Here is a 14,665-nt window from a genome sequence, read left to right as displayed (position 1 = left end):
CAGACTGAGACTTCCCACCCAAGCTGCAGGGCCTGTGTAGCTGTAGGTGCCAATGACAATGTAAGAAAGGTGCTGCTGGCAGGGAGTATTGGGGAAGGTGGCACACAGCAGTGTCCTGTTACATACAGGAGCCCCTTTCCTGGGCAGTGAGCAGCATTTTCACAATGCTGTTGTGTGGTCATTGGTATGGGCTCTCTTCTCAACCCTCCCCAGCTGCTGGAGGAATTTGGTATTTACAGATACTCTGTGGGCTTGTTATCTTTGACATGCAAGGAACAATGATGTCTGCTCCCTTAGATAGCAAAGCACTGTCACCTAAATCATTTTCTGAGGTTTCTCTGTGGGTAGGGCTGAGTCAGTGTCGACTCCTTCCCTCCCCTTCCCCACCCCCCAAAACCTGCTTATTTTACTTTATCAAATGCAAAGCTGACATCTGCAAGGCCTTGTGGGTTATGAATTGCTCTGGAAATGTCTGCTGCAGGAGGTCAGTTCTGGGTCTCAAGTTGAGCACCAAAAGTCAGTGGAGCCTAGAAAATGTTGGCATTGCTCAATGGACTCCAGTGTCACGCCTGAACAGGAAACTGGGTTAATACTCCTGCTTCTGCTCTTCCTGCTGAATGAGATGTATGCAAAAATTAGTGAAACTTCCTGTTGTTTGTTCTCTCTCATTGTTATTAGTGATGAACAAGAAGTTTGAAATGTTTATAGTATCAACAGCTGTTTAAAGTACATATTGCTCGAACACTGTTTTGTGAAGTGGAATAGATCCAGTGGAAAAATGTATTAAAACCTAGTGTTGTATTCATAGTAAACACTCTTCATAAGTACTGTTTGTGGCTTGTATCCAAACTGATACCCTGGTTTGATACACAGCTGGGTACAACCTTAAGGAGACATTCCAGAACATCCTTGGGATTTGCCTCCTTGTTGTGATTTAACCCTGGCTAGACCCAGACCCTTCATGACTGCTTGCTCAAGTCCCCTACCAGTGGTAGCAGGGACATAAGTGGAAGGGTAGAAGTAAGAAAACTTGTAGGTAGAGGTGAAGAGAATATAATAGGTGAAGCAAAAGCCTTGCACACAAGCAAAGCAAAACCAGGAATTAATTCACTTTTCCCATGGGCAGGCACCTCCAGCAGAGCAAGGCACAGTCATGCATAACAGAGACTTGAGATGACAAATGCCATCTCAAAATTCTCTCAAAAGACAATCTCTCCCAACACACTCCCCTTTCTCCTTCCCCTCACTGTATATAAGGAGCATGATGTCATGGTCTGGAACATCTCTTTGGTCAGCTGGGGTCACCTGTCCTGGCTGTGTCAGCTTCCAACCTCCTGTGCACTCCCAGCTTCCTTTGCTTTGTGTAAGCACTGCTCAGCAATAACAAAAACATCTCTGTGTTATCAACCCTGTGTCCAGCAGAAATCCCAAACACAGCCCCATACCAGCCACAGGGAAGAAAATTAACCCTACCTCAGCTAAAAGCAGCACACTGCTCTATAAACACTCTTGTTTCTGTCATCATGCTTTGAAATGTGGTTGTTCAGTATCAGCACCGAAGGATGAAGAGATGAGTTGTGATTTTTCACAGCTCTTGATCTTTTTGGAGCTGGGTTCTAATTTTCAAAAGTAGCACAAGAATCCCTGTAAGTGCAGAGAGGCACAATGGGAAGTTTTAGATAGATGGTTGCAAGTATTTAGCTAAGCTGCCCAAAATGGAAGATTGTCCCAAAGAAAAGTAATATTGAGAAGGGGTCAGAACTAACAGGTGGACTTTTCATACCACACCTGTGAAAGGAGTGGCCTGATCTCTGGGTATGGCAGACACAGTGTTTTGTTTGTGAGGCTTTGATGCAGTAAATGTGCATTTCTTTTGTAAACGTACTGAGAATAAAGTGCCTTTTCTTTTTTAATTTTCCTTTTCTTTAAGATTGCAAAGGTGGATTGCAAAGAGGTACTAGACATCATATGTAACCTGGAATCTGAGGGACAAGAAAATACTGCATTTATTCTTTGTACAACATATCTTACCCATCAGCTTCAAACAGCAAATGTGTATTGCTCTTGGTAAGTATAAGCTGCTTCTGCTAACTGTTCCTCACTGGCTAGAGTGAATATAGTACAAAATATGTAGAGAAGGTGGATTTATCCTTTACATGACAAGTGCATCAGACTGAAGCACTTCCTAGATAATTGCTTATTTTGTCACAAGTTGTTTAGCTAATAGAACAGTTAGACCAAAGCAATGTTTAAACAATTTAAAACTGAAAGAACACTCACACTGTTGGCATGAACACTGATACTTCTGTGGGGTCAATGGATCTGTCAGTGGTGGTGGGTCAGTGTTCTCAGGGTTGGTGTTAAACCCTCAGCTTTGTGGTTCCACAAACTGTGTTGTCAACCTGTTCTTCCCTTGGGAGTACTTGGCCCCATGAAAGTCTGGTGCATTTTTTTCATCTATTCCACAGAGATGTCAGTGCTAGGAATGAGTGGAAGTTCTTTCCACTTCCCCCCCGAGAGCCTTTTTATATTTTTGTAATTTCTATAACTCCAAGAATTGTAGTACTGGACTGATAAATTACTGTGACTGTAAAACTCTGCCCTTTTAACTGTCTGGAGATGCAGAACCTTCTGCACCTCTGGTTGAGCAGTGGTAAACTTGTAGAGCCAAAGCAGAGGGGCTGGTTTCTGTCCTTCAGGAAATGGGTTTGTAGTTTTGACTTTCAAGGCATGGCTAAATATGTACTTTTCTCCCATTTAAATTTCCACCTGAATAAAGCTTTACATGGCCAGAGATATCAAGAACACGTTGGGAATTTGGATTCTGTGAGCTGTGGTATTGTTCAGTTAGTCCATATTTTAAAGCCATTTTAAAAAGCTTTTACAGCACTTCAGTGTCTGCAGAGTGATTGACAGTTCAGCCTAGTCCAGTCATGTGTACAAATAGACAGAAATGTCCTTTTGAGTGTGGAAAGAAATGAACCTTTTGGAAGACTCTGGAGGGGAGACTTCATCACAGTTAAAATTCTTGAGGATGTTTTTCACTGTAGAATTTTGTCATTAGAGATTAGAGTAGAATTAAGTCCAGAGAGACAAAAGGCTAGAGTCACCCCCACGTTCTCTTTTCAAAGAGAGAAACACAACAAAGATTCTTCTAGACTGAGTTATATTACTTGCTTTTGTCCAAGAAGACATGTTATTTTTTAAGAACTCTGTCCCTTGGGTGCAGATGAAAAGGGTCAGACTTTGTGTTGTTGGGACTGAGAACAAGCTTGAAGACGTAACATTTATTATTACAGAATAACATTTCTTTTTGTGACAGCAAATGTGGGTAGGTTTTTTGCTTATAGTATGAAGTCTGAACTGAAACTCTTTAGCATTGGAATGCAATTTTCAGGTCTTGCAGCTGTAATTCAGAGCTGTAGATTTCTCATCTCAGTGTCAGTCTGACTCCCTGGTGATACCCACAAAGCTAAGGCTCCACAAAACATGGTGCAGCTGTAACATGCAACTCAGCTTTAAACTTGGCTGCCCTAGCTGACAGGCAGTGATGGCTTGAAGATCCAAGTGGTAACACAGTCCAGCAACAGAAATATGTCCCTACTTAGAGAAGGTTTATGTCACATCATTGTGTCTACACTGGTTTTAGTCATGCTGAGGAGAGGTCTGGCTCAGACTGTGCTGCCCTGTCCATACATAGCACAGTTCCCTCTCTGCTGCTGTCCTGACAGACTTCTCAAATTCCAGCTGCCTCCCTGGGGATAAGATGGGAGAATGAAGCCTTCTGTCTGATGGCAGTGCTGGCATTGCAGAGATGTGTAAATTGAAATTCTAGTACTGTGCCTAGCAGCCCTTGTACACTGCACTAGACACAGCTAATACCCCCTGGACCCACTGAAGAGCAAAGGTTCTGGGATGCTGGGGCACAGATGGAAGTTCACTTTCTGATGGACTCCTGCCTGGTGAAGCTGGTGTAATTCTTGTTGACCATCAGACTGCTTTCTCACTTTGAGGCTGTATGAGTCTGTTTTAAAAAGTCAGGATGCCTGGCTGTTGGTGGAGTGGCCTTTTCACTGACCTCCACTGTGTTCCTGGGGACAGATGTGGATTGAACAATTATTTAGCCATGAAGCAGATGAATTTAAGTGACTGATATGACATAAAACTTCTAATGTGGAGGATTGCTTTTGTCAGCTCAGCCAGCTGGACTGATATTCCATGATATTTCATGTTACAGATGCAGTGGGATGCATTATGGCTAATGAAAATGAGGAGCTCTGCTCCATACAAACTGTGACACCCACTGAAATCATTGTAGGGCTGATTTTGAGCAGTTATCTGGAAAGGAGATTAGGTAATAGTCTCTGGTGTACTGAGCTCCACTGATAGTGTGACAGATGTTAGAGCTGACTAGAAAGGAAATGTGAAGATGGACTCACTGCAATATGGGTATTTGGTATCCTGCAGCTAAAGCTTCTGTAGAGGAATGACATGCTAGCAGGTGCTTGTGAGCCATTATATAGGCTTAAATACAACACAGTTAAAATAATGAGTTAAACTGGAAACATAAAGGGAGATATTCTTTCTGTGACCTGCTGGTTTTAAAGGGGCAGAAATTGCTTAATTCACTTTTGTCTTGGTTTAAGACAATTTAAGGGGTAGATGCTCCAAAATCTATTACCTGCCTTTTTAGTTTTAAAAACTTCCTTTTTCACCAATAAGGAAAGATGAATGCAAGAAGATAAAAGTGAAAAGAGTTTACTAAAAAAAATGAAACATCAACAAATACAGAAAGACAGTACATACCAAATAACAGTGAATAACAAAATAACAACAATCACTAGATTCAGAGTCACTGAATCTCAGAGTTCACTCTGAAACAAGTTTGGGTTGCAAAGTGCAACTTTGTGAGTTGGTACTGTTGTACTCAGAGACCTGAAGCAACTCCCTGCAAAGCCCAGAGAGAAACAAAGGAAGGATTCTGCCTTGTGCTGTCCCAGCTTCCCCACGAGAAGGAGAAGGAAGGAGAGTTTGTGTGAGTGACCCCAGCTTTAACACCCCTGACCTCTGCAGTTCCACTTCCAGATGCCAGGTCTTAGAGTAACAATTTGGGGCAGATTGGTGTAGCACAGATATGGAATAAAATACCTTTTTTGAGGGTTTCCCAGGACCACTTCAAAGAAGGTCCTCTCTGGTTCAAAAAGGATTGTAGTTGAACAGTTATTTTACTCTGCTTGATATGCTGATTTGGATTCTACTTCAATTTTTTCTGGCAATGTCATTAACACCTTTTGGATTTTGATTGCTGTAAGAAAATGTAACTTTTTTGTAGTTAATCATAAACCTGCATAATGGTGTTTCAAGTCAATAAATTATTTAAGCTTTAATCACCTTTCATAGTGTTCTACTGGTGTATTATGTAGTTAGATAGACCAGAACTGAGTGGTGGCTAAAACATTTACCTATCATTCAGAGGAGAGCAGAGAGTGAGAAAAGCTAAGACCATCTGGTACAAAGTCATTGCAGAGCAGCTGCCCTTTGTACTCTTATGGATTAGGGTCAACAGGCAAGCCCTAGCAATTCTGTTTAGTGGGAAATGTTCTGTTCACCTGGAGTATCCTTAAATTACTGCTTTCCTGCAATCATATCCCTCTTGATTTTTAGAGTAGCAGTGTGTTGGTGAAAGATTTCCTTGCTAACTCCTGGCTGGCCTGGGCAGTGCTGCTGGCTGCCAGCCAGTCCTCCCAGTCCCTTTGCTCTGCTCCATATCCTGCTTTATGCAGTGTCAGAGAGAACCAGGATAAATTATGCAAATTTGAAGTATTTTGGTGTAAACAAAGGAAAAGACCTGTTGAACAGCTGTGAACTGCAGATGAAAAAGAAAATGTGTTTAGCACTCTGTCCTTGTGGATTGCATAGTGATAAAGCTAAAGCTTTGGTACCATACTCCTACTTAACCCAATCCTGACACTTTGCTGCTGCTGGAAAACAGAAGGTCCATTCTTGTTGTGGTGCTTTGTTGTCCTGACTGACCCTTCTAACCTGCAGTAAGCACATTATCTTACCCAGCCAGAACTAGATAGCTTTCTGCAGATTAGTGTGATTACCCAGTGGTCAGACAAGTTCCAGGGAAAGTGCAACTCTGGGGTGTCTGGAAAATGTTAAACCTCTTCATCTGTAACATCACTTTTAATCTAGGAAGGGGAAATCTACCTCCCTTTGCTCCTGTCTTCAGTGCTCCACCATCTCCCTGATGGTTCTCAAAGTGTGGCTGACCTTGCAGTCAGAAGCCTCTGTGTGTAGTTGATATACACACAGTGGATATGTTAGCAAAAGTGAAGTTTACCAAAGGAATGGTAGAGTAAAACCTATGGCTCTGCTACTTTTGGGCAGTCCATGTGCTGGCAGAACAACAGCAAGTGACAGGTTGTATCCTTAAGTGACTGTGCTGCCTTGGGTACAATAAATCGCTCAATAGATGGCTTTGTGTTCTCATGGTGGGAGTGGAGAAGCAGAGACAGCAGCCAGCCTTCACCTTACAGATCTTACAGCATGCTGTGCAAAGGGTGGTTCTGTTCCCTTTAGTGGCAGCCACATCACCTGGCTGCAGGTGTCAGCAGCTGAGTTGCTTGCTTGTTGGAAGAGAAGTGGCAACTTTCCATTATCCATTATCATCTTACCCATTTTAAATTTCTGTGTGAGAGATAAAGACTCTGGAGGTGTGGGACCTAGAAAGAAAGTCTGTGCAGCTAGAGATGTGTGCATGAAGTGAGATGAATCCCAGTGCCAGTGTCTTTCCCCAGTAAGTATCAGGAGATACACTGGGGTTTGATGTGATGCTGGAGTGGGCTACAGGAACAGGTCTCTTCAGTGTCACTTGGAGATCAGGACCTAATTGAAGTGTCTGTTGTCCTTGAATAACACTTAAATTTTTCGTGGCATTAACTCTGAACTGACACACTGACTACACAAATTCTGTGTATCTGCAATGTTCTTACATTCTGCTTTCAACTCTTCACAGGGAATTGACACTTTTCTGGAGCAAACTGCAGAGGAGAATAGATCCTTCTTTAGACTCCTTTTTGGAGAGATGTCGTCAGTTTGGCATCATTGCTAAGACACTACAGCATCTATTTTTCTTGATAAGAGTCATACAATCTGAAGTAAGTAAGATACAATCCTGGATCTTTGGACACAGCTAGAGCTGTTTACATGAATTTATTATTTTCTTAATAATTCTATTGAACAGAAAAAAATATAGCTTATTTCATTAGTCATACTTTCTGATTAAGTGCCTAACAACATACTAATAAAAATCTGTTTCTTTAAACAGGCAGAGGAAGCAGGACTCGCTGTGTCTGTGTTGTTATGTGTGAGAGCCCTTCAGATCAGGACCAATGGAAGTGATGAGATGAAGACATCAGTGTGTAAAACAATTGCATGCCTTTTACCAGAAGACCTTGAAGTTAGAAGAGCCTGCCAGCTCACAGAATTCTTACTTGAACCAACTTTGGGTGGATTTAATGCCTTGGAAGAGCTCTATATGCAGCCAGACCAAAAATATGATGAAGAAAATGCACTGGTTCCAAATTCACTCCGCTGTGAACTGCTGTTAGCTTTGAAAGCATATTGGCCATTTGATCCTGAATTTTGGGACTGGAAGACTTTGAAGAGGCATTGTCATAAACTCTTAGGGAAGGCAGCTTCTGATTCTGAGGATGATGCAGGTTGTCATCTGTCACTCCATGAAACTGACCTGTTTGAAAATTCCTTTAGTGACTATGATGAGACAAAAGAACACAGATATTATGATGGGAAAGACACAATGAACCACCCTAAGGAAAAAGCAAGAGTAAAAAAACCAATTGGTTCTTCAGAAAGATACCAGAGATGGCTTCAATACAAGTTTTTTTGTGTGCTCTGCAAAAGGGAGTGTATAGAGGCCAGGATACTGCATCATTCTAAGATGCACATGGAAGATGGTATTTATACATGTCCTGTTTGCACAAAAAAGTTCAAGAGAAAGGAATTTTTTGTACCACATGTAATGGAACATGTTAAGATGCCACCTAGCAGAACACACAGACCTAAAAAGAAAATAATTCTGAAAAAAGACAGATCACCACAAAAGGCAACAGCTTCCAGCAGCCCACCCCCCACGTTTCCAGAAAGGCCTCACCAGGTACAGCTCCCTGAAAGCTTTGACGATGACACACAGGAATACGTCACGTTCAGCCAGCTGGAAAATTGCCAGTTGCAAGACAGAGACATCTACCCCTGCCCTGGGACAGATTGTTCTAGAGTATTTAAGCAGTTTAAGTACTTAAGCGTGCACCTGAAAGCTGAACACCAGAACAACGATGAGAACGCAAAACACTACTTGGATATGAAGAACAGGAGGGAGAAGTGCGCGTTCTGCCGCCGGCACTTCATGACGTCCTTCCACCTGCGGGAGCACGAGCGCGTGCACTGCGGGCCGCAGCCCTACATGTGTGTGTCCATGGACTGCTACGCCAGGTTTGGCTCAGTGAACGAGCTCCTCAACCACAAACAAACCCACGACGATCTTCGCTATAAATGTGAGCTAAATGGATGTAATATTGTTTTCAGTGACTTAGGGCAGCTTTACCATCACGAGGCGCAGCACTTCAGAGATGCGTCGTACACCTGCAACTACTTTGGTTGCAAGAAGTTTTATTATTCAAAAACTGAATTCCAGAATCACCTTGCAGCACATGATATCCAAGTGTCAAATGGGGAAGGGAAGCAAACGCTGAACCTCGAAGGGTTGGTTTCGGAAGAAAAATCCAGGTATCTCCCAGAGTCTCAGCTGCTTGAACAGTCTGAAAATTCCAATCTGAATGATAACTTGGATCCCTCAGGCTCTCAGGAAATTTCCCAGGTGAAGGAAGAATCTCTGTCTGACAGTGAAGATCTAATCAGTGAAAGGAATTGCAGCCTGCATTGTGGGGAGCACAGGGCAGTAAGCCCAGGTCAGACATCCCCACAGCTGCTTGGAACAGTGGCTCACAACCAGTCAGTTCCAGGTTTTGTTGTGTCCCAGGAAGGAGTCTTCCATCCAGCAAATATGAAACAACAGTGTTCCAATGTGGCAGTTTGCTTTGATGAAAAGAACCTTTCCTGTGGTTTTGAAGGCTGCTGTTCCACCCACAAAAATTCCAGAAGTATGCAAAAACACCTTCGAAGAGCCCATCCATACAATTTTAAAGGTAAAAGAAATATGGAAATGAAAACTAAATACTTTCTTGATCTGTTGAATGATGCTCAGGACAGTAAATCCCCTACAGATATGAGTCCAGGTCATAATTCTGATACAAATGCTGACTCTCCAGAAAGCCTGGGTGGTTCTGTAGATGCTAAAGGAAGTAGTGGCCTGAAGGAAGAAACTTATCCTTCTTCCCCAGAAACATCTTTTTATGACAGTTTTAGAGAACCAGATATTGAAGATAACATGTTGGAACTAATGTTAGGCTTGAAACATCTAAGCTTAAAAAATAGCATTCAGAATTCTTCAAGACAGAAGTCTTTCCTGGGTTATTCATCTAGGGATGCCAAGTGCCCTGAGTCAGTTGATGAAGCTACCTCAAAATTTCACCTTCAAGAGCAAGATGATAACTTACCCAGCCAGTACCTTACTCAACTGGCAGCTAAACCATTTTTCTGTGAGTGTCATGGATGTACATGTGAGTTTGTGACCAGAGAAGCTCTATTAATGCATTATGTTAAAAAGCATAACTATTCAAAGGAAATGGTTCTTCAACTAAATATGTTCCAGCATCGGTATTCACCGTTTAAGTGTCACATTTGCCAAAGATCATTTACAAGAAAAACACATCTTCGAATTCACTATAGAAACAAACATCAAATTGGCTGTGAGAGGGTGGCTCACAAGGTGTGTCCTAGTGAAAAATTTGATCACGTGGGTTTATGTACAGAAGACATGCACAAGAACAGCACTGCTGCAGTGCCTACAGACTCTGAACAGCTGTGTCACACAAAAAAGGAAGAGTGTTGTTCTGAGACTGATTTGGAGTCCAATGAAGAGACAGATAATGATGTAACAAGAAAAACATCTAATATAACTTCTCTGGACAGTCATAGGGAAGAACTGGAAGCAAGACAGGGAAGAGGAAGCAAAAGAACAGTTGCTAAAGGGAACTTATGTTACATATTGCATAAGTACCACAAACCATTTCATTGTATACATAAAAGCTGCAACTCGGCATTCACAAACCAGAAAGGTTTGATTCGCCATTACAGAACTGTTCACCAGTATAATAAGGAACAGCTCTGCTTAGAAAAAGACAAAGCAAGAACAAAAAGGGAACTTGTCAAATGTAAAAAAATATTTGCATGCAAACACAAAGAGTGTGGTAAGCGTTTTCTGTGTTCTAAAGCTCTTTCTAAACATTGTAGTGACTTCCACAATGAAATCTTAGAGGATCAAAAACTGCTTTCTGAAGCTGAGTCTGCCAGATTTGCTTGTAACCAAGCCCACTGCCATGCTGTATTTTGTACATTTAATAAGCTTAAACGGCACCTAATAGAAGAACATGCCAATGAAGAAAAATTAAACAAAGATTTTGAAATCCATTGTGACCTTAATGGCTGCAATCGAATTTTCGCAAATTACAGTCACTATTCTCAACATGTGTATTTCAGACACAGTGAATATTATGATAGCCTCTTTGGAAATCAGAGAGAGGAGGAAGATAATGAAGATAAAAATGAGGAAAATTATTTGAAAGACGGCTTTGACACAAGCAAGCAGAATGGGAAGCAATTAAAAGAAAAAGCTAAAGGAATTAACAAAAGCAAAGAAAAGCAATTGCTGAATTTCAGAACAAAAGAGGAAGCCCTACAAATGTGCAAAGAGAAGTGTAACCAGACCCAGTACCCCTGCATGGTGCAGGGGTGCCTGTCTGTTGTCAAACTGGAAAGCAGCATCGTGAGGCACTATAAGCGCACACACCAGATGACCAACGTGTACATCGAGCAGCACCTTCACAAACTCGTTCTTTGTGTTAAATGTGGCATCATGATTGAAAAGCAGGCTCAGTCTTGCTCTGACACAGCTTCAGACTTGGATAAAAAAGATGTAGAAGTTAACGAGGATAGATCAGCCGATTCTGAGCCTGTGCAGGAAGATGATGACAAACCCCTCGATCCAAAGCCTGCCTGTGATCCTCCAGATGTGAGCAATGAAGACCTGAAACAGTGCTCACCGAGTAGTGTGAATTGTGATGCCAGTGCCTTTGTGTGTTCAGGCACTTTAAAATATAACCACAATTCCAAGAACGCCTGTTTTGAAGAGCCTAACACCACGGAGACAGCTGTGTGTAAAACTGAAGATCTTTCTGAAAGCAGTGAAAGAGAGAATAGCTCTTCTTTCTCCACTTTACAGTTAGAGTTGCCCAGAGAGAAAGACCCAGAAGGATGTCAACAGAGTGCAGCTAATCAGAATGCAAAAAGAAATGTACTTTGTGCTACAAAAGACAAATTTCAAAAGCCTCCTGTGTCCAAACCGTTTGATTTAAAGACATATAAACCAATGGGATTTGAGTCTTCATTTTTAAAATTTATTCAGGAAAGTGAGGGAAAAGATGATGATGATGATGATGATTGTGATGAGGTAGTAGAATGGGAGTCTCCTGAGCAGTTGCCAGTAGACGAAACATTGCAAAATGAGGGAGACAGCCAAGGGGATACACCAGTAAATAACTTTGTAAGTGATGAAAATGTAATCATAACCCCAAATAATCCTGGGCAGCTAACAGAGATCCAGCCCTTGCTGTCAGAGTCCTCATCTGCCCCTTCTTTAGAAAATCTGAGGGCAATCTTGGACAAGGCCCTAACGGACTGTGGAGACCTTGCCTTAAAACAGCTGCATTACTTACGACCAGTAGTTGTTCTTGAAAGATCCAAGTTTTCCACACCTCTCATAGATTTATTTCCAACAAAAAAGGCAGATGAGCTGTGTGTAGGAAGTACATAAGTAGCTTTGCTTAGAGCAGTTAGCCTCCACTACTGCTGTACGGGGAGAACTTCAAATTAGAACAGTAATTGTTACAGTACACACTTTTTAGGTTAGTTTTGACTGTTTAATTCCATGAATGTATAATATCTGTCAAAAGTAATGGCCAAGTTAATTTAGCTCCCCATTTTTTTCAATGAACAGTGCTGATTTTGGTGCTATTTAACACATCAGAATACTGGGGGCTTCCTCTTGAAGAGTAAATGTGCATGATTGTATATGGAACAAGTACTGGGGTACCAGGGTTTGGGGGGCGATGGAGTTATTACTTGACTTGAATGTGCACCCCAGGGTGCTTTGTGTAACATATTGTACACTACAGCATCTTATATTTTTTGAGTTATGAGTTTCAATAAATTACAGTTTTTCACCCATTTGTTTACTGTACAGTAAATCTTTAATGTGCTTTACTTGTAATTGAGTTTGGGACCATTCTGAGTGCATTGGACAGTGTTGCTTAAGTTTTATGCATTTGTAGATAATTTATCAGACTGATAAAATAGATACAGAAAAGTAAAGTATTACATTTTATTTTACAACATTCTCTGTGCTTTTTTCAGACTTGAAAGAACTATAATTAGTACAGGCTTACTAATTATACTTATGCATGAGAAAGTCTTTGTTCCTTTAAAGGCAGAGGGTGCTTTCCCAGACTGTCTGGCACCACCTGAGTGTGTGAGGGGTGTTGCCAGACTTCCAGCAGGTTGTGTCACATGAAAGTACCAGTATACATTTAGGGTTCCCCAGTTAGCTCTTTTGACAATGAAACCTAGCTGGATGATTCACCAGAAGAGTCAGCTAATATTTTAAGTTCTGTTTCTTGTTCTGTATCACATTTCTTGCCACAGCTGGCTGCATCACAAGGCCCAGAATTGCTGTCCCCTGTAGGGGGCATTTCCCCATCTCCAGGGGGATTCTAATGAGCAATCACAGCTTCTTACTGACTGAGGGCTTGGGTGTGGCTGGGGCCTCTGGCTTTTTATACTGTGATCTGAAAAGCAGCAGTGGAAAGGAAATGGAAAATACCTTGGGAAATGTTTAAAACAAAGCATGAGTATTGGCTGGGTGCTGGAATGATGTCTAGTGAACTGTGGTATGATCAAAATTAGGCAGAAATGGCATCTTTGTACTTCGTTTAGGAAAAGAAAGTTATTTGGGCATCCTTAAAAGTTAGGTTAAAAATCATACACCAGGCAAGAGAACTGTAGCTTACTGCCTAGCATTTAATGTAATTTCCTCTCTAAACTATTAAGTGTCTTTTAATGAAAGAAATATGGTGCATCAATCTTCTCACAAAGTCCTAAAAATGGAAGTAAGTTGTGTCAGAAGGTTAAATACTGCAACAGCATCAGACAGCCTTCAATGTGTTCCAAAGTAATTTCTCTCTCTAAAATAACAAAGTACCTTTGAATGTCAAGTTTGAGTCATGTTTTAATATACTTGAATCTTTAAGATCTCAAAACAGGAGAAGAGTTTAATAGCAAACTTAATAGCCATGTGATGACTGCTTCAGGTATTGGGCCAGAGAGACCCCCTTACCTTCTCAGGGTTTGAGTATCCCACAGAGGAACCTGTCCCTTCGTGGTCAGCATGAATAGTAAATGCCTTCAGATTTGGAGACTTCAGTTTCAAGTCAATGAGAGACCTTCCAGACTTGCTTCTCTCTTCTCTCAGCAGAGCCAACAGCACTTCTTCATCTCCCCTGTTCTTCTGCAGGGATGTATTAGGTTACAGAAAACGCTGGGCTTCAATATGTTTGACAGGTCATTCTTTTACAGAGTTTAAAAAAAAGGTAACTGATAGATAACAAGAACATTAAGTTGGCATTGTTTTATTAAAAGTTAATGACTAAAAATCCACAGGCGTGTTCTGTTATACTTTAGAGTGGTAGAAATTAGATAAATGACTAAAACTCTCTATCTAGAAGTGACTAAACGTTAAAGCATGCCATGCTTGTCCCCAGTGCTGCCGGCGAGCTCTGGTTCAGCAGCACCGTGCTGTCTTCACGGAGCAGTACAGACACCAAAAATCGAGTGCGTGTTTCGGCTTTAAATGTATCAGCAAGTACTGCAGTAGTCAGTGTTAATTTTTGTACTTCTCTTACTGTTTCTGTAAGAGGTTTTTGAATAAGTACTAACGAGCCTTTATATGCATTACTGTACGCAGTCTCAGTAACTTATACTGAAGAAAAATAATTTAAACATCTGCCCCCATCCTTGCCGTGCTGTTCCCCACCTACACACGTGGCTGAGGGCTTGACTGGGGCGGCCGAGCCGTGCCGAGCGGAGCCGTGAGGGGCAGAGCAGACCCCGAGCCCGCCACGGCCCGGCCCTCACGGAGCCTGCCCCTCACGGCAGCCCTGCCGCGACCCGCCCCTCATGGAGCCCGCTACAGCAGCCCTGCAGGGAGCTCGCCCCTCACGGCTCCACCACAGCGGCCCGGCCCGTCACGGCCGCCCGCCCCTCAGGGTGCCCGGCCCCTTACGGAGCCCGGCCCGTCACGGAACTCGGCCCCTCACGGAGCCCGACCCGTCACGGTGCCCTCCCGTCACGGAACTCGGCCCCTCACGGAGCCCGGCCCCCACGGCCGCCCCGCCCTCTGTTCCTCCGG

General features: G+C 42.4%; 1 protein-coding gene across 1 annotated transcript in view; it reads left to right on the top strand.

Annotated features, from left to right (window-relative positions):
* RLF (RLF zinc finger) overlaps nt 1–12,429 on the top strand; it is a 43,527-nt gene extending 31,098 nt beyond the window's left edge. Inside the window, exons 6-8 of the mRNA XM_033080669.1 lie at nt 1,931–2,067; nt 7,022–7,163; nt 7,334–12,429. Of these exons, the coding sequence (XP_032936560.1) occupies nt 1,931–2,067; nt 7,022–7,163; nt 7,334–12,016 (4,962 nt within the window). The 3' untranslated portion in view covers nt 12,017–12,429. The remainder of the gene's footprint in view (nt 1–1,930; nt 2,068–7,021; nt 7,164–7,333) is intronic.
* The last annotated feature ends 2,236 nt before the right edge of the window (nt 12,430–14,665 follow it).

Source organism: Catharus ustulatus, chromosome 26 (assembly GCF_009819885.2).
Source record: "Catharus ustulatus isolate bCatUst1 chromosome 26, bCatUst1.pri.v2, whole genome shotgun sequence".
Lineage (NCBI taxonomy): Eukaryota > Metazoa > Chordata > Aves > Passeriformes > Turdidae > Catharus > Catharus ustulatus.
Note: the sequence above shows the minus strand (reverse complement) of the source record. Positions and strands in the feature narration are given on the sequence as shown.